Genomic DNA, 23692 nt, shown 5'->3' with positions numbered 1-23692 from the left:
CTGGCAACAAACCGAATCCTAGAAATAAATGTGTTGAACAGATGTATACTGCTTCAGTCCAGCCACTGTTCTAGACTGACCTTCTTCTTTTGCTTCAATAGAAATTAGAGCTAATGGTGCCAGCTTCAGCATGCACTGAGGGATTAACTATTGTGATTCATGTTAAATTGCCACACTAATTTAATTCTATCAGACCTCAAGGCTTTGCTTTGAAATGTTTCTTATACATTGCAAAGTGCTTTTACTGGGTACCCTGCGTTACCAGTACCACCGCATTCCTGTTTCTCAATTTTAATCTATCACAACAATAAATAAATTATCTAGCATGCAACCACAAATATCTAAAATAATTTCTCTTCAACACATTAGCTGTAGCACATTAAAACTGCCCTATAGCTATAGAAACACTGTACAACATTACCATTTGTCAAAAAAATATATGTTGCCTTATAAACTTCATAGTAAGACCTTTATAAAATAGGTTGTTACATCTGTCAAACAAACCAGGTTTTAAAAAATATGCCAGTAAGTGCTGTCAAAGGACTCTAAATAAATGTTTAAGACATCATATGATTTTGCATCAGTAAAGTGAGTTAATATTACCCAGTGAGTCACCTAGTTAATTCACTGTAAATTTATGTGATGGTATAAGATGGAAGGTGAACACACATTTCCACAGATCCTTCAGGGCAAATCAAATACACAAGCTGGGACAGGACAAATAATTAAAAAAATATTAACAAACTGCAGAAATCCATTTTCTGCACTTTGAGCTTGGTAATATGTCAGGGCTCACAGGCTCATGTTTCCTTTTTGGAACTGGAAACAATCAGAAAACAAAGAGTGAAAATTCCATATACCATTGTAGGACCAAGAGAACTGCAAAACCCCTGGCAGTCAGTTACATTCTTTCCTGAAATAATTTACAACTGTAGCAAAAGATTTCTTTGATAATCTAAAGCAAATGCCTCTCACATACAGAGTGCGCCATTTTCCATATTAATAGGAAATAACGGTAATTATTAATGGTGTAAGGAAATACATCAAAGGAAAAGAATATGCCCAGTAAAAAGAAATGGAATTACAGGCTGTGGTTTACAATAAGCCAGTGTGAGAGCGCATCTACAAAAGGAACTCAACAGCATGCACACACACAGATTCTCATTCTCTCTCTCTCTCTCCCCTCCTGTATACTGCATCTATACATATATAAAAAAAATATAAAGAAAACGCATACACACAGACACACAGAAGAACAAATAAAGAAGATTTTAACAATGCTAGCTTCAGGGAATGAGCAGTGTCAGTGTAATGCTTGTATTTAAAGGGGCATTCTCAACAATGTTAACAGGAGGCTGTTAGGTTTTGGTTTCCATGTGTTGGTTTTTTTGAGTTTTGTTACCTTGAGAATTTTCCTCCTGACACCTTCCTCATTTGTAACCTGTGAAATCTGGAAATTGGCCAATATTGCTACCATAATGTTATGGGGAATTCACACTTCAGATCAGCAAAGGAGTTTTTCAGCAGACAGTATATCCTAATTAGCATTTAACATTAATTTAAAATATATACTATATATGTTACTCTATGTTACTAAGTATTAATCTCATATAAATAACATTCAAATAATTATATATTAATTTTGCAATCTTATTAACTTTTGATCAAAGAAATACATCCCATTGAAACTGCCATCTGCTGAATTTGCTTCTTGACTTTGATCTCTGTGACATGGGAATAATCACAGATAATATTGGGAAAAATATATAAATAACACCTTAACAAAATTTTCTCTCTCATGAAATCTGCAGGGATTCGACTAAAAAGAAGAAAAGAAGTCTTTGTCCTGTGTTAGTGAATGAGTGAATCTCTTTTCTTGATTTCTGCTGATCAGTGAAAAACATAGAAAAGAAAATACAACTAAGAATTACTAAGATCCACATAAATGCTCTTGTATTAGATGTTTATGCAATAAACTGGAACCTCCACAGTCACATTAGAAATCTTGTTTTTGAAGCAGATACGTAAATTCTTCCGATTCCTGAGATAAGCTTAATACTAATTGATACAGAAAGTAAGCAACTGCTGCTATTAATAGTTATTCCAAATTTTTAACTGTGTTCACTACACTTTGTATACTTCTCATGGAAACAACAGGACCGATGACTCCCAGAGAAGTTGTTAACTGGATGAACTAATTAATGGTTTGGTCTGATAATTTCAACATCAACAAGTGAAAAACAAGGGAAACTCTGGGTGTGTCCCACCTGCAGAATAAAGGTGTCTTCTTACCACATGTAAGCCTCATTTAGTCACTTAAGAGTTTCTCAACTTGGCAGACCAGCTAAAGTCTGGGTTTGCTCAACAGTACTTCCACCAACCCAAACCAATTTGTCTTTCATTTCATTAAGATTTTACCTCAGCACTACTTAGCAAGTGTTAGCTACACTGTGGTAAGAACAGATCTTTCCATCTCCCCAAAGATGACCAAGCGTTTTTCAAGAGACAGACTGATTAATTTGAAAGCATCTCTCAAGTCAGAAACAGGCAGGACCAAGAGTCACAAGAAGCTTCTCTATTCAGCAAATTTACTACTTCTTTATGTATGTATAGAAGTACACCTACCTTTTGAAAAAATTCACCAGCTTAAGAAAATGCTGGTAAGAAACCCTATCCCTTCAGGGAAACAGGCTTCCTTATTTTTCAATTTATTTCAAGCTATTCAAGCAAAGAGGGTACCAACACAGAACTTCTCTTCAACAAATATCCAGCAATCCTTGTTTTGTTTCAGGCAGCCCTGCTCTTCCAATAAAGTGAAATTATCCTTAAACATCTAGGGCTGTGTTGCTGCCCAAGCTTTGTCAAGTCTTTTTTCTTCCTAGGTAACCAAAAGCAGTTCATAGGCAGACTTGCACCAAGCCTTTGGAACCTGGAAAGCCAAGCAGACAGTGACCTGTATATGTAGCACAGACACCCAAAATACCTCTGGGGCAGGAACTTAACACTTGTGCATTTTTATAGAGCTAAGGCAACAAAAGTCCTAATGTGCCCTCCCTCTAAGCGCTACAACTATATAAACACTGCAATATAAATAGTTACCTACCACACACAGTTCTTTTGTCTCAGTATCTGACCTGAATCTTAAAAACCTGGGTTCGCTGAGCCATTCTGGCAGATGTACCATCTCCTACATGAAAATTACCAAAATAGTTATGAAGACATTTAAAATCCTGCAACTTTTTCATATTTCTTTCCTATCAAAAGCTATGGAGTTAACATGCACACACATGTCTGCTAAACCTTCAAAATATTTTCTTTGCATTGAATTTTAAACTCCTCCTAACAAATCTTTGAAGAAACTATGATTGGTCACATCCCCGAAAGTTTGATCAACCAATCTGGACATCATTAGAGTAATACCACTCAAAATACCACCGCATTTTTTGCCTAGCTTTTTTAGAAATGGGTTTAGAATTATCCATTTACCTGGGTATCAAGTGTAATTAAGACTCTCTCCTTATGTAAAATAATCTCCAAATAAAACACTTGCTCTAATATCAAAACCTGGTTTTCGTCTTTGAAAGGAAAAATCCTTGCTTTTTGATCTTGAATGCCTTTGTTGCTTTTCCCAGGGATTTTGGGGTGGGGCTTTTTCCTCCTTTTTTTCCCTAGATAGAGATAATTACTCTCTGCACCTCTCCATCCTTTCTGCTCAGCTGCCCCACTGATTCATTCCAGAGTTTTATCTGGGAGAAGTTCCTTTCTAGTTTGTAATCTTCTACCAGAATAAGCCAATACTCTACCAAACTTTCAGTGTCTGACAAGGTAAGAATTTCTGTCCAAACAAGACATGTTTTGAGTGTTTACTCCTCTGCTCTGAGGGACCAAGGAGAGGACATAGAACTGCAGCAAACTCTTCAATTGAGATGTGCATTATTGCAGTAAATATTGCTCTGGACAGCCTTGCTCCGAGATAACAAGGTAGATAGTACAACTATGGCTGGGCCAAAGGCAACCCCCTCTGCAGAAATGACCTACCACGTACTGCTTGTTTCTCCACTCACATTCCAGGTACGTCTTCCACGTGGAACAAAAATTAAGGCAGTAGAAAAAAAAGAATATGCTGGAATATGAATTATATTATTATCACCTGAGGAAGCAGATAAAAAGAAAAAAAGATTCTCCTAAGAAAAGAAGGGAATTGGACAAAAAAAATCATAGATTGGCTATGCAGCCCTAACAAAGACTCAAGAACTAAATCAGTGTCAAAAAAAAAAAGAAAAAGCAGCAGCAGCAAAGCCTGTAAATGAGAAAAAAAAAAGCCAAAGAGGACTACTGAACTTTAGGTTCTCCAAATGCTTCTTATGAAAGCAAATCTTCCTCTTCAATCCATTTCACAGCATACATAGCCATAAGCAGTGCACATTACACCTATTACTGGGTGAATAACCTAGCAAACTACAGAGAAGCATAATGGTCTGAAATGATTTCTGAAGTTTTACTTGCCATCAATAGAAAAGACAAAAAAAAACAAACCCCAAAAAGAGTACTATAGTACCTTAACTTATAAAATATTCTATGTGTTCCTAGTTGTGCTTTTCCATTTAGTTTTCATTCATTTTACTAAAACTTCAAAATACAATAAAGCTTTAAAAAGTATCTGTCTGAATTTAGTTCTTTTGCCAGGTATTTTCCTCCTGGCTTCTCTAATCCATTTTATATGAGCTGGCATCTTAAAAAGCATGCTTTGGTATGCAGAGCCTAATGGTACCACTGAAACCTCCTGACAGTCTGCTTCTCGGAAGCAAAAAGACATTATCTCACCAAAAGACCTGCTCTAAACAGTGTTCTCTTCTGCATATGAGCTACCTATCACTGCATGCCATGTTACCTGTAATTCATATAACTGCACATCAGAGAGAACCAATGCTGAGAGTACATACAGGAAAACTTATTCTTTTGTTTAAGCATGCAGCTATTTATATAATGGTATGATGCTTTCCATATACAGAAATGAATCTGGTTTTCATGAAAATTCCCTCTGAATATTGGAGAACTGAGTCTCTTATTAAACACAGAGCAGCAACGTACTACTGCTTCTGTAACAGAGCAATACCAAGTCTGATAGATATGCAGTGATATATAGATGCCTGTCTATAGATAGCTACATCGTATGCCCCATGATTTTAACAACTTCCTAGTAGAATATTATATTGAGTTGACCAAAATATGTCAGACACTTCAGTTTAATACTTGTTTCAGGAAGAGAAAGTTAAGGGAACTCTACTGTTGTCTATTTTCTAAATTACCTCAGAATACATTTCATAATACATTCTAATCTGTTAGATGTACACCATCCCGTCCTCTGTATGAATAATAAAAAATGGTTACTTTCAGCTTGACAAATACACATTTCTTGCAGTTTTTACAGCACAGCATGTAATAAATTAACTACACACTAGGCAATAAGAATCTAAAATATTCCTCATGCTAACTGAAACGGATGCTGCATACTAATTAAAGACTGACATGCTCTTTGACCCTAAACATCTTTCTTTGAACACAAAACCTCTGGCATTTCCCAAATGTCAAGCCTTGCTGCTTTTCCATGGAAGCATATGAAACTTCAAATGCAGCAGAAATACTGTGTTTATGATGCACCACAGAAGAAAGAAAAATAATAGGCAATGGTCACATGTTGACTGTTGCAGACAGGTTAAAAAAAAAAATCCTTCATGAACACATCAGACCTCATTTCCTCCACTTAATGTGCTCCCTATATCGCTTACATATTGAAATAAACCCTCATATTAGTGTGACTAACCTTCTTATATTCATTTTCTTCATTTAATCACTTCACAATTCAATCATTTCATAGTTCAGCTGTTGTTTCAATGAGATGGTCTATAACAGATTTGTTGGCAGTCTGAACTACATGTAGGTTCTGTCCAGAATGGCATTTTCCCCAATCTTGTGCTAGAAACAGATCTGATTTAAAGAGAAAATGCAGTGGTAATGAATGTATTTTCAATTCTCTAAATATCTGCCTTCCCCTCAGGTTTGTTCTTCGTATTTTCACATTTTGTACACACACCAAACGTCACCTTCCAGGAAGACTAACACATGCTATCCTTACGCAGTTTCATGCCGTGGATGCATATTCATAACAAAGTAGCACATGAATACTTGTTTGCTTATCCAGAACCTGAAGAGTTTATATATGCCCCGTCCCCTCATGCTAGACTAAAAAGGACTTGGAAGTAGGTAAATGGTAAATTTGCATATCAACAAAACACTTCTGACAACTCCAATTATTAATGGGTAGCTTCCTTTCCTCCCTTCAATGCTTGTCCATACGATCATTCACACTGTCACTGATTCAAAGCAGTTATCCTCCCATGTATTCACAGTTGATTAGGAGTTAGATTTGAGAGTCTTTCAGCTGCACAGCTAACACAGGACCGCCAAGAACAGCTTTGCTTCTGGATGTCTCTGAAAGGGAAGAGTTTGGTAATACGGTAGCAGACAAGGGCGTTACTTTTCACGTGCATCGTGGTTTAACCCTAGCCAGCAAGTGAGCCCCACACAGCCCCTTGCTCACTCCCCTCCAGTGGGATGGGGGAGAGAATCAGAAAGGTAAAAGTGAGGAAACTCGTGGGCTGAGATAAAGACAGTTTAATAGGTGAAGCAAAAGCTGCGTGCACAAGCAAAGCAGAACAAGGAATCCATTCACCACTTCCCACCAGCAGGCAGGTGTTCAGCCATCTCCAGGAAAGCAGGGCTCCATCACGCCCAACGGTGACTTGGGAAGACAGACACCATCACTCCGAACGTCCCCCCTTCCTTCTTCTTCCCCCCAGGTTTTTATTGCTGAGCATGACGTCCTATGGTCTGGCATACCCCTTTGGTCAGTTGGGATCGGCTGTCCCGGCTGTGTCCCCTCCCAACTTCTTGTGCCCCCCCAGCCTCCTCGCTGGTGGGGTGGGGTGAGGAGCAGAAAAGGCCTTGGCTCCGTGTACGCCCTGCTCTGCAGTAACGAAAACATCCCTGTGTTATCAACACTGTTTTCAGCACAAATCCAAAACACAGCCCCATACTAGCTACTGTGAAGAAAATTAACTCTACCCCAGCCAAAACTGGTACAACGGTAAATTCAAAATAGCATGAAATGTGTCAAAAAGGCTATAATGCTCACTTACATGGCAGTCTTTCTGCTGTCTGTTTATGTATGGTATGGCAATATCTTTTTTTTTAGCTTTTTATGATTTTACATGTTTCTGAAATTTCTAAGTTGTATAGAAAAAAGGCTTACAGTGGCTTCTAAATATAAATAAGCTTAAAAATAAATCCTGCAAAACTGCCACAATCCATTTAATAAACTATCCATTTTTGTAAACTCCCTGAAAGGAGTGGGTGAAAATAAGTGTGACACATCATGTGGGCTTAATCTGTTTCGTATAAATTTCTGTGAAAGCTCTAGTTCAATATAGATAATGTGCAATCTGTTCTAAACATCCAGTTGTACAATAAGGGTAATTTGTGGGAGACAGTTATGGATCTCAAGAGCCCTTTCATCATTCAGAGTATTGAATTAATCTCCTTCTAAATGCTCATTCAGAAAGTGCCAGAAGACTGCTCTGTTTGGTTGCCATGGCAGATATTACTCTCCTGGCTCCTTGGAGAGCTAAATTTCTATAAACTGTGAGTGTTTTCAAGTTTATCAAAGCAGTAAGCTCTAGTTATTCTGATTGTTGTTTTTGTTGATGGTTTCCTTCTGTGATATGCTTGCATTAATTTTACTCTAAAAAATGTTCTAAAAATTCTTTACCTGTTCGCTCTCTCAAATAGAACAGTAACTTTCATTTAGGGACAAAAAAGGGCAAAAAAGTATTTTGCATTTAGAGTCTTACAGTCTTTTAGATAAAAATAGAAAGAAATCAGAAAATATAGTACCTGTATGCTGAGAGACTAGTGAAAATGGCAGAACACTCCAACAGATGCAGTTTGTAAGCAGGGAAGGGAATGAAAATGCTTTTCTCAAGTCTGTATGGGGGCAGATACCGTGAAGGAGGTGGGACTGATTTCTTAGACGATAAACTTTTCCATTTGCATGTTCTCATGTTACACACAATCTGCTTATGAGTAGCAGAACTAATGAAGCCTGATTTCATCTTGATTTATGTTCTGCTTTTCCTGAACCTACATACAGCTGTGTGCACGTCCTGGTTGAACAACTGGCAGCTACTTGCTGGATGGTAGAAGGAACTGAGTTGCAATGGTGTTTTCAATGACAGGGTGTTGGTTTGGATTTCCCTTCATACCAAGCTATTTGGTATTCTGTAGTAATACATCCTGTCAATTCAAGATGTGTGGTTATGCTTGTTGTTTGCTTGTCCAGATGCCTATCACAATGTGGATGCACGTGTGCTTTGAACACTTGAGCTTGAGATTTTTATTTTATTTTTATGTTTTGGTTGCTCAAGATCATTATACTCAGTATAAACCTATTACTGGGGAGACTAACTAGGTAACAAGCTTATCAGAGTTTGCAATGAGGTACTCGCCAGCAGTTACCCACGTACACACATCAGTGTTCAATTTACAGTGTTGACCTCACAGAAAATTCTGTGGTCCTGACATCTTTTGCTGATTTTGGCTGGGGTAGAGTTAATTTTCTTCACAGTAGCTAGTATGGGGCTGTGTTTTGGATTTGTGCTGAAAACAGTGTTGATAACACAGGGATGTTTTCGTTACTGCAGAGCAGGGTTCACACACAGCCAAGGCTTTTTCTGCTCCTCACCCCACCCCACCAGTGAGCAGGCTGGGGGGGGGGGCACAAGAAGTTGGGAGGGGACACAGCTGGGACAGCCGATCCCAACTGACCAAAGGGGTATGCCAGACCATAGGACGTCATGCTCAGCAATAAAAACCTGGGGGGAAGAAGAAGGAAGGGGGGACGTTCGGAGTGATGGTGTCTGTCTTCCCAAGTCACCGTTGGGCGTGATGGAGCCCTGCTTTCCTGGAGATGGCTGAACACCTGCCTGCTGGTGGGAAGTGGTGAATGGATTCCTTGTTCTGCTTTGCTTGTGCACGCAGCTTTTGCTTCACCTATTAAACTGTCTTTATCTCAGCCCACGAGTTTCCTCACTTTTACCTTTCTGATTCTCTCCCCCATCCCACTGGAGGGGAGTGAGCAAGCGGCTGTGTGGGGCTTAGCTGCCGGCCGGGGTTAAACCACGACAACAGTAAATTCAAGTGATGACATACCTCAACAAATAATCATGTGTCTTCCTACTTATAGGTATCAAACCACTTTTTTCCATTACATGCAGCATCAGGTGAGCACCAGACAGCCCAATGAAGACAAGTGTCTTTAGAAAACATTTTAGAAGAGTATATTAAACATCTAGCTGTTTCATCAGAATCTAAATTACTACGGAATGTTGCCTCCCTGGATAAAAGTGATTTGGTACTTTGTTTACTGATCTCCTTATATTGCAAACAATCATACTATACAACATACAAAACAGAAGAAACTTATAATAAAACAAGATTTATAGTGCAAATGCATTTACAAATGATTACAGCATAAAAGAGTAGTCAGCTAGTCTTAGGAAAGCAGAAAGATGTGTTGTCTCTTCCAAGAGTTCTTCTCTGCAGTCTAGCGACATTCAAGACACAGTACTTCACTTGCTGTTTTAAGTGAATAGCTTTCCTGTTGTTTGCAGTTATGAGCAACACCTGGATTGCACAGATTGGTATGAAGGATGTACACCTAAAAATTAGTCTTAGACAGTCTCTGATAAAAGTTACTTGAGGTTAAAGATTATAAATAGCATCGATTCAGTTTTGTATTTGGCAACTGAAATGAAAGGTGGACTTTTCAAAAATTTCTAAAGGCCACACATAATTTGTAGTGATAGACAGTGGAAATTAGACACTCAATCCACCACCATTTCTGAAAATCCCACTTAGGCTTTTGATTACATTATCACACATTACTTCTGAAAAATCCCTACCTTCTTCAGAATTCAGAATACATTAAGCAGGCAACAGAGAAACAAAAAATAGTGATTGCAATTACAATTTTGAAGATCCAAGACTTAAGTAGAACTACCATTTATTTGCAAATGAGACAACTCTGAATTTACACTGCTTAAGTATAGATTGTGTTCTATACTGTGTATGGAGGAACTGTATATCCTGAATAATAAACAGCATGTAAATCAAGGATCAGCAGTTAGGTTCTAAGCAGAGAAGAAAATATTCACCTTGCCACTAAACAGTGAAAATAAAAAAAAATTTAGGTAAAGCAACCTCACTCACTGAACATCATCCAACTTACCACAGACTGAGATAAGAATATTGGGGGGAATAAAAATTGCAGTGCAACCCTGAATAATGATCCGTAGCACAAGGTCCAAAACTGTAGTTTGGCAAGTTCCCTTCAATTTACTATGGCTCACTTTAGTTCCACTTTATAATCATTACATCACTAACAAATCTTCAGTGCCCATTTTGTTATTGATACTTAGTGCTGTTTTCAGTTTTAGAACATCTTTTCAAACATTAGGTGTTTTAAACATCAAACATCACTAAAAAAACCCTCTGGGCTAGATCTCTTGAGAGTGGGAGGCTCTCGAATCTAATGGAGTTGGGCTGATTATTCCAGCTGAAGACTTTTGTGCTTCTTGACTCTTGCAAAAAGTAATGAAGTGAAACAGATATGTACCTTTCACCATTTAGACTCAACAGGAGAGCTACACAGGTTTTAATACCTATATTTTAGAAAACAATTGAGGCTTTCAAAACCATTATAATGATAGCTCTCAGAGAAGTATATCTGCTGATTAATAAACCTCCAAACCAAACCAATCTTTTCCATATAAAGAGAATTAAATAGGTTACAATTTCAGGTTAGTATATTTCCATGGAATTAGAAACTGTAATTTGAGAATTCTGTCTCCAAGGATTTGCAGGAAGTAGTTACATTATTCAGTAAATCGCTTCTCCCCAATAGTACTGCCTCAAGACCATTATTTTCCAAATCTACTCTTCACTTCACAAACAAGCTAGACAAATCTCCAAAATGTGTTAAGAATTTTAATCTGCATATTCATGAAACAAACGTGTAACTAGAGAGCAAAGAATCATTTGCAAATGTGAAACCTGTCCCAACATCAAATTCCTCTGTCTCCATGTCAGTTGAATCTCTGATGTTTTATGCCTGCACTCATCCCTCCCATAAACTGTTAAAATAATCTTTCTAATTTGTCCCTTTGACTTTATTATCATACTCTTCAGCTTACTGTTCTGTCATGGTTTAACCCCAGCCAGCAACTAAGCACCACGCAGCCGCTCACTCCCCACCCCCCACCGGGATGGTGGAGAAAATCGGGAAAAGAAGTAAAACTCGTGGGCTGAGATAAGAACGGTTTAATAGAACAGAAAAGAAACTAATAATGATAATGAAAACACTAATAAAATTACAACAGCAATAATAAAAGGATTGGAATGTACAAATGATGCGCAGGGCAACTGCTCACCACCCGCTGACTGACACCCAGCTAGTCCCCGAGCGGCGATTCCCTGCCCCCACTCCCCAGTTCCTAAACTAGATGTGATGTCCCATGGTATGGAATACACCGTTGGCCAGTTTGGGTCAGCTGCCCTGGCTGTGTCCTGTGCCAACTTCTTGTGCCCCTCCAGCTTTCTCGCTGGCTGGGGACGAGAAGCTGAAACATCCTTGACTTTGGTCTAAACGTTACTTAGCAACAACTGAAAACATCAGTGTTATCAAGGTTCGTTGCATACTGAACTCAAAACATAGCACTGTACCAGCTACTAGGAAGACAGTTAACTCTATCCCAGCTGAAACCAGGACATGTTCCTTTGCATCAAACTAACTTCTTCCAACTTTCAGAAGTTCTATAATCTACTCCTCATCCACTTGCTCGACTTTGACATAGAGAGCTAACTCTTCTCAGGGCTTTGCCAAAGAAATGTCATCATTGTTTCCTTGCTAGCAAGCTTCTCCGTCAAAAATCATTGTTTGTTCTTTTATGTTGCCACATAGGTACGGAAAAGCTCTCCATGTGCATCTGTAAAAAGTATCCTGAATAAAATAACTTTTGATGTATAAAGAACATTTCATAAAACCATCATCAGGCATTAATGAGTCATCATGATCATGTCTTCCTGGGGGACTAAGAACCCTTCAATAGATCTAACTGTGATTAGATCTGCCAAAATACCTGATTTATTTTTTTTACCATGTCATGTCCAGAGCCTAATTTTTTCTATCATTCTAATACTGTAGTTTAATGTAACTGAAAGTATTAGATAATCTTAGCTATAGATATCATTACTTGTGTCCTATAATAGTCACAGGGAGAAATTGGAAATGCAGCATGAACTGTAACATATTTAGAATATAGTGTTGGGAAGGGAATATATTTTGTAGGAGTGAGTTTACTCATGACTGAGTAAAGATGTATAGAGAGCTGTACTCCACGTTATGAAAGTTTTGTAGTTCTGGATATTCTGAATGAATGTAAAATTTAAATTTAGTAAGATGTTCTCTGAAGCCAACCTTGTCATTGAAACACCTTTCTTGTCCTTAGGAACACAGCTGATTGTTGCCTTGGAAACCAATACTACTCTCCAATGTGTTCATTTCAAGGGATTCAGTCAATTTGAAGTCAAATTTCCAATTGCTAATTTTCAACCTGGCATAGGTGCAAAAGTTCTTAAAATCAGAACAGAAACTGTTTGCAATGCTATCCTCTGACAACAGGGCAAATTTTTTTTATTTTATTTTTTTTTTCCCCCTGCTCTTGGTGAACTACGTCATTCTTGTGTAATACTCCGCAGGAAACTCAACTGTATGTTTTCCCTCTGCATAAGAGAGTGATTATGATAATGGCAGAAACAAACCTAAAAGTGAAAATGTAAAGACCTTTACACATAAACAAACAAGTGGATACAAAAAAATTTTAGTCTTAGTGTTCGTTAAAGTGATCTAACATATTTATGAAAAATAAACAGGATAACATGCAAAACCACCCTATGTTCTAGGGTGTTCTAATTTTGTACCTTACTTGCCAAAATATAAACACATTCATTTTCAAGCAGGATTTATATTATGGACCAAATTCTTAGCTGATGTCTATCTATGAAGACATTCACAATTTAACCTAAGGGAGACTTGCCCAAGATGCTCCGTGTACAGTTAAGAGACAGGGGTAGGTTCCTCCTTAGATCATTCATAACTCAAAGTTCGGTTCCTGCTCTGAATTACCTTCCAGAGGAACCTCTTTTTCTGCTTTTCTTCAAGGAACAGGGGAAACCAGCACATCTAAAGCGAATTCTCCCAGTATGTCTATATCATATTAAGTACAGATATTTTACTTTAAATTGTAGTAGCTATGATTGCAAAATGGTAGTACTATACAAAGACTTCTAATTAGTTATAGGAGTTTTATGCTGTTAAAATATTTTTTCTTCCTCACAGGCACAGGGCACCTTAACTTCTCTACCTATCCACTGACTTCAATGATTTAAAGTGTATGGGAAGTATCTGTACATGTGGATATACCAGGCATTAGGATTGTCCTCAGACAGTACAGAAATGTTGTCCTTTGTCCAATAACCAAAGTAGCTAACACCTTGAGTGTATAAAAGTGCACAAAGTTTATCCAGCAGTGTGCATCTTCTCAAAGCGATATAAATGTCAAGCTCATTGCATCTGTGCAATGATGCTTTTCTTATTTTAATTGAGCCATGTTTAGAAAATAACATTGTATTACCTCATATTGCTTATGGATTCACAATGTTACCGTAATCTTTTCTGGTTTAGCTGAGTAGTTACAAAGTACAACCACAGAGCATTCATTCATCAATCCAGCCTTCAGAAACTGTGGTTTCCACTCAGCTGTAAAAGAATCACTGGCTTGACCTTCTTACATCTGCATTCTTTATTCCCAGTTGGTGAAATTAAACCAGACTCTACTCCAATATTCCAAGGCTTAATATATCTAAAAATTTCTCATGACTAGCCCAGCCATTCTAATCAAACGGCAGAACTTCTATCTCAGAAAGACACGTAAAAGTTATTTTACAAGAGGCAGAACAGCTCCTACAGATAAAATCATATTTCCACATGAGCATATGCAGTATCAGGGCCATGAGCTGCACATATACCCAGAGGGAAAAAAATTAATACTTTAAAAAAAGCCCTGAAATAATAAACAAAAGTTAAACAAAGCAGCTACAGAAAGATTCAGTTTCACAATTACTATCAAAATTGTCACTGACAAGTTGATTCAGTACTACCAAAAACCAGTTATAAAGCACATATGGTTATGTGCAGATCCATATGCATATGCAGGTGAATAAGGATGTCTATACACACACAGGTGTTAGTGCATTAGGAAAATAAAGATGTACTTCAAATAGAAACAAGAGAATTCACAGTTAACGTACATTTCAACATGCTGATGAAGGTGGGGATCACTCATTTTTTCTAATGTGAAGACAATGAAATTGCTTGATTTTGGTATCAATACAAAATTATAAAACAGATGAAGGAAAATCTTACGAGTGTGTAACTACCTTTCCTGTCACTTCTCTACCTCCCTGAACTTTCAATTTCAACTTTCAACATTCAATTTTGTTTGCACCAGGCTTTCTTTCCAAACCAGAACATTCTGTTCTCATTCAAACGAAGGCCTTCGAAAACCGAGTATTTTGAGTGTTATAACCAAAATGTGTGTATAATGAGGATAAATTAAATGCAATTTAATCTACTTGAGAGGCTGGGAGATTTTGTTCAAATACTGAATACTGTGATGAGTGAACAGCACAATTCAGAATAGATTCATTTCTTCCTTAGTTCTTTCTTTGTGTCCTAATAAAATCAATGTAAACAAACAGCCCAGTGGAGCAAGGTTCGCGTGGGTACTTAAATGACTTTTTTCAGCTCGTTTCTTTTCCTGGAATAATTCCATTGTCACTGTGTGAAGAGCTGTGGAACACTCATCATGGGAAATAAAATGGATGTTTTCAAAATACTCACTGCACAGGGACTTTAAAATGCCTAATAACCGATTAGAGGTCAGGGTGAACTGCAACAAGGCAAAGAGTATATTTATTAAATCAGGTTCATGAAACTCACTGCATGACAGCCTAACAAAATCTCTCCCATGGAGGTGATAAACATTAAGATAAGTAAAACAAAGAAATGCAAAACTGAAAAGATTACAAGAGTCTATGCACCAAAATGAATAGACTTCTGTGCTTTCAGAACAAAGCACAATGGACAGAATAAGAAGAAAAGCAGGTACAAAATTTGAGAGAATAGGGTAGGAAGGGGAGGAGACCATTTTTACACCAAACAATCCCCACAAACCCCATTTATTTCATAGTCAGGGACTGTTTTTATCAAAGCTAACAGCCTGGCTGCAGATTGATGTACTGAACTAAGAATCATAGAATGGTTTGGGTTGGAAGGGATCTTGAAGATCATCTAGTTCCAGCCCCCTTCCACTACACCAGGTTGCTCAAAGCCCCATCCAACCTGGCCTTGAACACTTCCAGGGATGGGGTATCCACAACCTCTCTGGGCAACCTGTTCCAGTGCCTCACCACACTGAGCTAACTCCTCTGCCCCTTGTTTACCTGCAAATGCTAAAGAAACATTATTTTACTTTAACTGGTTCTTTAAGTTATATTGTTGTATGGATTTTGCTGGTGATACACTTGACAACCATGATCATTGTGGTCTGGCTGTCCCGAAGTCCCAGCTGCAGAAGGAACCACCAGCTCCCCACTTCTTTATCAATAAAGAATCACTAAGATATAAAATTCTGTTGCGGCAAAGGATTATAGTGCAGCATGATGGACATAGGCTACATCCTGAAGAACCTGTTACTTACTACAACATGTAAACAATTACTCTTTAAAAAACTGTCCACAGAGATCTTGCTCCCAGTGACTAGCAATGAGTTACCATGTGGACTGGACGCGTGTGTGAAATGTTCCACTTAAACAGAACAGGGACTGCAAGATGGCTTCACGGGGCAATCTTCCTAGACATGGGAAATCAGAAGATACTTTCCTCAAGGAAAAGACACAAAACTCAGTTTGCACTAACAAAGCAAAAAGCAGTTTCTCACAAATTAGACAATGAGATCCCAGCAATTGTGAGATGACAAAATGTGTTTTATGGTACTGAGTAGGAAAACGGGCTGCAGCAAATTCTGCCAAGTCTTTCTTTGTAGAGTTAACAGAAAGCTGTGATTACTCTAGGACCAGCCAACAGACTAAAACAGCAGAAAGCTTTTCACAGGAGGTTAGTGATTAACATTAGACTGCCAATGGACAGAATTTCCTTCACTTTACTTAGCAAGTCAGTCTACACAAAATTGTGTTCTTTGTTTCATGGAGAAGGTTCTGGCCTACAGCTGAACTGCCCCTCACTCTGGCAATGAATCGTATTAACCCTACTGTAACACGCCAGATGCAGCAATGCTGGATATGAATTTAGATCCCGACTGCAGCTCTGTGAAGCAGTATCAGGCAGAAGAGGTAACTGGGCTACAGGCTGGACTTACATATCAGCAGACTACTAGCACAATCTGCATCATGGTAATGGAGCCTTAGGCATATCCTTTTTTCTTAGGATTGTCAAGACCAGTGTGACTACAGCATGCAACATCCAAGAGATGTCTCTAATAAAAAATGTGTTCAGTTTAGTCAGATGTTTGACAGGTACAGAGGCTTCAGCTCAATGACAAATTATCCCAAGTCCAAAGCAAAGTGTTTCTGGACAGAGTGGAACTGATACTGCTCCTGGTTTGTTTGGACAGTGACCATCGTAGCACTCTGTCAGCACTTAGCCTCTGAAATCCATGGAGAGGACATGTCATCTGCAATCCAGAACATCTGGATTAAAACAAGCTCCTTGCAAAGACCCCATGCCATCTGTATGAAGGTATTCTGCCATCTTTCCCACCTCTGAGTGAGTTTTTGAGAGGAGGCTGAGAGATGAAAAAGAAGAGCACTCCTCTGCAAAGCTGAATTCAATCTTTCCAATAACTTAAGAAGAGAACATCTTGTAGAGCTCTCATCTGTTAATCTGTTACAGTTACTAAATACAGTGATTTCAACCATTTAACCTTTAATATAAATGAAGTCTGGCACACTGTCAAGAAGGTGCTGTAGCTATCTGACCAAAGCATGAAGAGTTGAGCTCTTACTGTTAAAATGTGCTTCAGTGGGTGGAAAAGGTTCATCATCATCAAACACCTTTTGGTCTTGATCTTAAACTGTGATGGATTAAAGAGTGAGGCCTTCAGAGGGGCAGATTTGCCCCCACCTTTCTTCTCCTCCCCTCCTGCCCTGAGAAATATCCATGCTTCTGTTTGCAGAACTGCAAAAAAAGATTTTACTAGCAGTATCAAAAAGCACTAGCAAAAGCTGAGCTGCAATTCTCTTTTCCAAATGCAAAGAAATGCTTATTCAGACTGTATATAAACAGCAGGTCCTTCCTGCTGGGCCTAAAAACTCCCCACCATTTCACAGTATTGAAACATATTTCACTGCAATACAAGTTTTTGTATGTGATCTGCTCTTTTAAACTGATACTCACTTAGTCAAAATAAAATTAAACTAATTTCTTACAGACATTTGATTTTGTTCTTCTTACAAATCATTATATTACTTTTGAATATACTTGTATGTGTATCTCATGCAAACATGTTGCCACTGCTGTAGAAATAATGTAGATGCCCGTTTTCCAAGTGTGCTGCCTGTGTTTCTGGGCTGGTTTCAGGCAGGCGGTGGTTAGTTTTGGAAGAGCAGCCGGTGACCTGGAGCACCAGGGAGCACTTATGCAACATGCTTATACACCTTACATAACTTTCATATACTGTGACAGCCAAACCACCTCCCAGATATTTGACTATCTGACAGCTCTTCCTCTCTAACTCTGTCACTATCTGGCTTTTAAGGAGATATTTTAAAAATCTGCTAACCATCCTCCATCACCCCGCCTCTCCCCCCAAGCTCCCTAGATTATGGACACTAATGGCATCACACTAGCTACCAGCAGAAACAGATGAGGTCTCTGGTTTTTGGACATTTTCACATATATACCCTGCCAGTAAACCCAACTTTAGAAAAATCACATTGTGCACACACTACAGCCACTGTTTCACAGCAGGAGAAACCCATGGTTTTTACAAAAGTTTCTTCTCAGTCCTCAATAAGCCAATCTTTAGCTGAGTACATGGCAAATATTAGCCGAGGACATTCACTGGGGAGGAAAGTAAAGGAAATTTGTTGTGTGGCACTCATCTATTTAACAAAGCTACAACTTTTGAAAATATCTTGTGAAAAAACAATTCTTATCAATTGAGTTCTTTTTCTCAGCTCATATCAATGCAAAAACCAAGGCATAATGCTCTTAAGACAATTAGTTCCATTTGTCTTTTCTAGGATAGTTACACAGTACATAATGCTTTCTTTTTTTTTTTAAATCATGTTTAATTACAATTATTTATAGCTTGCAGAAAAGTGTTTGTAAAACAAAGTCTTTCAGAAAAATAAAAGCGTAAATTACTAACTCATATATTCTGGTCAACAAAATTTTAACTCCTAGCACACTGTTGTAAAAGAACATCCTCATTTTGCACCAGTATTATGATATTGACACTGGTAGAATACAAAAAGCATAGGCAATATTGTAAGTATAATACAACTAGCACTCTTAAATGCCAGCTATAAGAAAGTAGAACCACAATCTTGTTCTTGCCATTGACATTGGGACCTTAATGTGAGATATCTTCTCTTTAAGCTTGTCAACAAAAATACAACAGAGAATTTGAATTTTAAAAGTAGCATTTAGTAGTAGCATGCCTAGAAACACAGAGGATACAAGATAATTTGACGTAAAAAAGCTAAGAGGCTTTGGGCATTAAAGCAGACTCAAATGTTTATCTTAGTGCAACAGTTTTGCCCTCAAAGCTACCCAGTATGATTAAAGTTGGCTGGAAAACATTATATACACAATACATGAGTAGAAAGATAGTAACTTTTAAATGCATGTACTCCAGGGAAAGCAGCTGCCTATATTCAGCTGAACTTTTAAAAAACTGCCTATTGTGACTATAAAGATGCCTTTAAAAAAATAAATGAAGGCATACAGTAGTCACAAAGGAAAGATGTAACTCAACTGCTAGGCAGAAAGCATGGGCTGCAGAAATCTGGCTATGTATTATGGAGGTACTGGCTAGAACTCCCTAAGCAAAGTGCCCCCCTTGAAATGCAGGAGATCCCAAACAGCAGTAAGATTCAACCTCTTAGTATTTCTGAGCACTCCTGTCATGAAACAAATGTTTGACCCTTCTACACATAAATGCCTCTTATAAGAAAGCCAACATAGCTAATTACTAATGGAGTATTTACTTTAAATTTATATTTATAAATTAAATTAATATTTTAGATGCACAATACAATTTTATGAGTCACACATGAAAATAACTAAATATATTAAGCACTATAAACCTGTTCATCATCAATGTGGTATTTTCTTCTTCTATAAAGTTAACAGTTTGGAAGATGGACTTTCAAATGTCCCAGTCCCAAGTGATAGAAATGACCTTAGCTATTTTAAGAAACTAAACAATGTCATTTGCTATATTGTGGTATAACTGCTCAGCATGTTTCAAAGACACAACAGGCCATGAGATTAGCCACCACCAACTCCTGCATATCTCATCTAATGACAACTACCAAACTGACAGTTCTCAGACATGTCAGTTTTTGGCAGATTAAACAATTTTCCATGAGAAAAGGACAGGAAAGTACACCCAGCACCTAATATTCCCCCTATGGTGGCAAGGAACAGATTAAGTAAGTTGATTCATGTACCATATTATAGCGGAAGACCAGGAACTACAAGAATCTTGCCAACTTGAATTTTCCCAAACTGTCTGGCTTTCATTGTGTCAGCAAAATGATAACCTGGCATCCAAAAAAGAGGAGACTCTGCACCAATTCACATTATTTGGCCACCTATACACAGAGGAAAAAAGGAGTTACCTAAAGCCCTGAAGCACATGATTTGATTTTACTAATTGTCTTAAAGCGAATTTGCAAGCATCATTAACAAGCTGAAAGCAAATCAGGCTGTCATGTTTTCCATGAGGCCTGTAAAATAAAATGACAAAAACTCAAATTCACAGGTTTCAGAAGCCAAAAGAACCTCCATGATAAATCAGCCAAATACTTGCTCTCATATGTAAAAGCTAAAGAATTTTTCCACCAAACCTGATTAGAATATATTAAGATGTCTGCAAATAATCAACCCACATCCTTAGCAACAAGGATAATGAGTTGTAGCACTTCTTGCCAAAGGACAACGTGGACCCTAAAGCTAAAAATGGTTCAAAGGGAGGCAGAACACCACCATGGAATAGAAAAAATCACTGAAAATTACTACATACACTGAAACTGCATCTGGCTTAAAAAAATCAGACCTAAAAATGACTGGAAAGTAGAAGAGTTTTGGGAGGAAGCACAACCCTAGTCACCATGCTTTCCTGCTCTTTCCTAGACACCTGTTTCTGGCTGCTGGTAGAGATGGCATACCAGCTTTGATAAAAGTTTGGTTTTGTCCCCGATATACTCCATTTCTAATCTGGACCAACATTCATCTATTTTCGTAGGTACAAAATTGTGCCTCCTTTATGTAACATCCAATTTCAGCCACTGGGCCACATTACGCTCTTATCAAGAAGGTTAAAAAGTCTCCCACTATCCTTCCAAGTGCTGGTAAATACAGGCATCTCTCAACCCTTTTCTTGACAAACTAAATAAATCGAGTCTTACAAAACTAATGTCACTAAATAATCTCCCCTATATACAGCAGCAAAGGTTATAAACTGCTGGTTCAGACTGTCACATAACTCAAAGAGAATCATTTGTACACATATTAAAAGAACTGCTGATACTGGGACAAAATGCTTATAAATGTCCCTATGGTAGATACAGACTTCTTCCCACACAAACATCTTAAATGGGCATTAGCTAGAAAAAAGTATCAGAGCTTAATCTCTGCAGACAGCCCCATTTTTATCTCCTGCATTCTTAGTATGGCATCACAGCTCCTTTCTGATTTCCTAATCTTATACACCAGATTAAAAAAGGCCAGAACCAAGTTCTTTTGGGAATACAAGTGCTATCAGTCTCCTCCTAAGGAAGCTAGCAGGTTGCTTTGGTGGGGCATACACATAAAATGGAAAGAAAAGCGAGTTAAAACTTCTGACTGATACCCCATGCCTGCTTCTAGCTGAGCAACTCACAGGGTCATGGTTCATGTTGCCTGATCAGGCACTGGGACAAAAGGGGACTCAATCTCCCTTCCCCTTCACACACACAGGCTGTCTCTGCTCCTTCCTCAGACACTGGACAACCTGTCATGCTCTCTTAAGGGATCAAAGTTTCTGCAGTCCCTCATCATTTACCAGTTTCATTTCAGTCAAGTAGTACCCATCATTGAACAATGTATCTCCACCATGGTTACAAAATAATTAGTGAAAATATTACTTTCCTCACTTATAATATCTATGAAATACATAGACTGAATTTTGCTGGTGCTGTCCTGCCACACATGTATATTCAATTTGGAGTTAGACTGCCTACATCTCTACTAGTGACAGAGGTGGGGCTTTTTGTTTTTACACATGCATGGCATGTTTTCACAAAGAAAAGTCTCACATACAGTTCAATGTGTCCCAGGAAACAAATAATGAATTTTGTTTATTTTAATCTTCCAAGGCAAATAGAAGAAAAACCCAAAAACCTCTCTGACAAAAAGTGTCACTCTGGAGGAAGTGTTTATCTTAAAAATATGACCTTTCCTAGTCCACAAGGAGCTTCAGCTATACCAACTAGCTCAACATGGGGATGTTGGGCTGGATGACTTCTAGCTGTCCCTTCCAACCTACGCCAGTCTATGATTCTATAGAATCACAAACTCTTAAAGGTCATGTTTAAACATAGTCTACCTATCAGTCTGGATATTGGTAAAGGGCAAAATCATTTAAGACATCATAGCAAAGTTCCTTATATTATGGATACAGTAACTCTTAGAAAATGGGTGTTGACACAGAATATGTATTTGCTAAATATCTATGAATAAGTGGGTGGTGTCTATTCTGATACAGAGATACCTATGTCAGACATGATTACTTTTCAGCTAACACAGATGAACATATGCAGAGTTCGAAGAAGCCTTCTAAAGCACTGGAGTTAAAACAAATAAAACCGCCTTTGTTGGACCAAGCTGCTTCATATCCGTCTGTTCACTTGGAAGGTTTTCCCCAGCATAAATTTTACTACATTCAAATTTGTGAATTATCACAATTTTGAGAAGCAGCAAAAGAGAGCAAGTGGACACTTGCCAAATAACCTGCATAAATTACAAGAATGTAAATTAAATATGAATTGATAATTTGTTCTAGAAAATTATGAGTGGCACAAAAACCCCAAGCCAAAACCCAAATGCTGCCATATGTTGTCTGGCTTGTGGAACCTCAGTGGCTCCTAGAGGACAGTAATTTGACTAAGAGTCAATCACTTCCACTGCCTGTCAGGCAGGTGTCCCCAGTAAGACACCTCAAGAGCCACAGGCGCTCAAAGCCTGAAACCTTCTGCAATGCAGTCTTTCTCTGTGTAGCTTTGGAGAAGAAATCCACCCATCCTTAATTACAACTAGATGAGAGGATGAGGGAGAGGACAGTTAATGCTTTAAGGTAATTCATTGCTAACACTGAAAGGGTTCACAGAAAAATAAGTTATCTTAACAGACATTACTAGTGTAGAGCAGTAGTTGGAGAGCTAACTGCATGAACTGTCACTGCTTGTGTGACAAGGGTTCAAACCATGTAGGATAGGGTCCAGTCTGATGGTCAAGGGACTGGTCTCTGCAATATAAGATCCCTTATCAAATTTAATGTCAAGCCATAGTTGCAGCAAGAAATATCGGGAAAGACAATGCTGGGAGTGAATTCAGTAGCAGACACATCAAAATGTCTGTAGAGCACATCTCTTCTACCCTGCAACACAGTCTTTGACTGTACTGAGGGATTTTGCCGTTTCTTGTGAATTAAGAGAAAATGTCCTGTATCCATGTATACACTGGTAATGCTGTTTATGCCTAGTTTATTTGTACATATATGTGATTATTAAAAAAGCTGTGGCCTACTATTAAAATACTGTACCTCTTTACCTTGTATATTCAAGTCAACAACACAGACTGGAAAACAGGGAAGACAATACAGAACAAACACAAGTGCTAATTTTTATCTTGTCTTTTGAAAATCTCCCCTGTCAATACATTCAACTCTATCGACTCTTTAGATGCTAGGGGAAGGTAAATAATTAGATACTTGAAAGTGCAAGAAGCAATGGTCCATGAAACCACCTTTACAGAGTACTCCATGATGAAAGTTTGAAAAGTATTTGCATAAGGACTACTCTAATATACAAAAAGCATGTGCTATTTAAGTTATATAAACAACATATTAAACTATTCATGGACACTGTGCAATTTAAATAAAATTTACACATATAAAAATAAGTTTTATATTATTCAGACAAGCAATTACATCTCATTTCAGAACAAAAA

General features: G+C 38.0%; 2 protein-coding genes across 6 annotated transcripts in view; one reads left to right on the top strand and one right to left on the bottom strand.

The window, feature by feature from the left end:
- The window catches only part of ZNRF2 (zinc and ring finger 2), a 568219-nt gene that overhangs the window by 401861 nt on the left and 142666 nt on the right, over positions 1-23692 (top strand). The gene's annotated exons all lie outside the window — the stretch shown is intronic.
- Positions 1-23692, bottom strand: part of ANO10 (anoctamin 10) — a 132696-nt gene that overhangs the window by 15050 nt on the left and 93954 nt on the right. The window contains exon 13 of one of the 4 annotated variants that reach the window (XM_049817299.1): positions 5866-6492. The exons of the other annotated variants lie outside the window; for them this stretch is intronic. Coding sequence (XP_049673256.1) covers positions 6451-6492 — 42 coding nt within the window. The 3' untranslated portion in view covers positions 5866-6450. Of the gene's footprint in view, positions 1-5865; positions 6493-23692 lie in introns of those variants that run through there. 4 annotated transcript variants of the gene reach the window in all.

Source organism: Accipiter gentilis, chromosome 14 (assembly GCF_929443795.1).
Source record: "Accipiter gentilis chromosome 14, bAccGen1.1, whole genome shotgun sequence".
Classification (NCBI taxonomy): Eukaryota; Metazoa; Chordata; class Aves; order Accipitriformes; family Accipitridae; genus Astur; species Astur gentilis.
The sequence above is the reverse complement of the archived record's forward strand: the minus strand, read 5'-3'. Positions and strand labels throughout refer to the sequence as shown.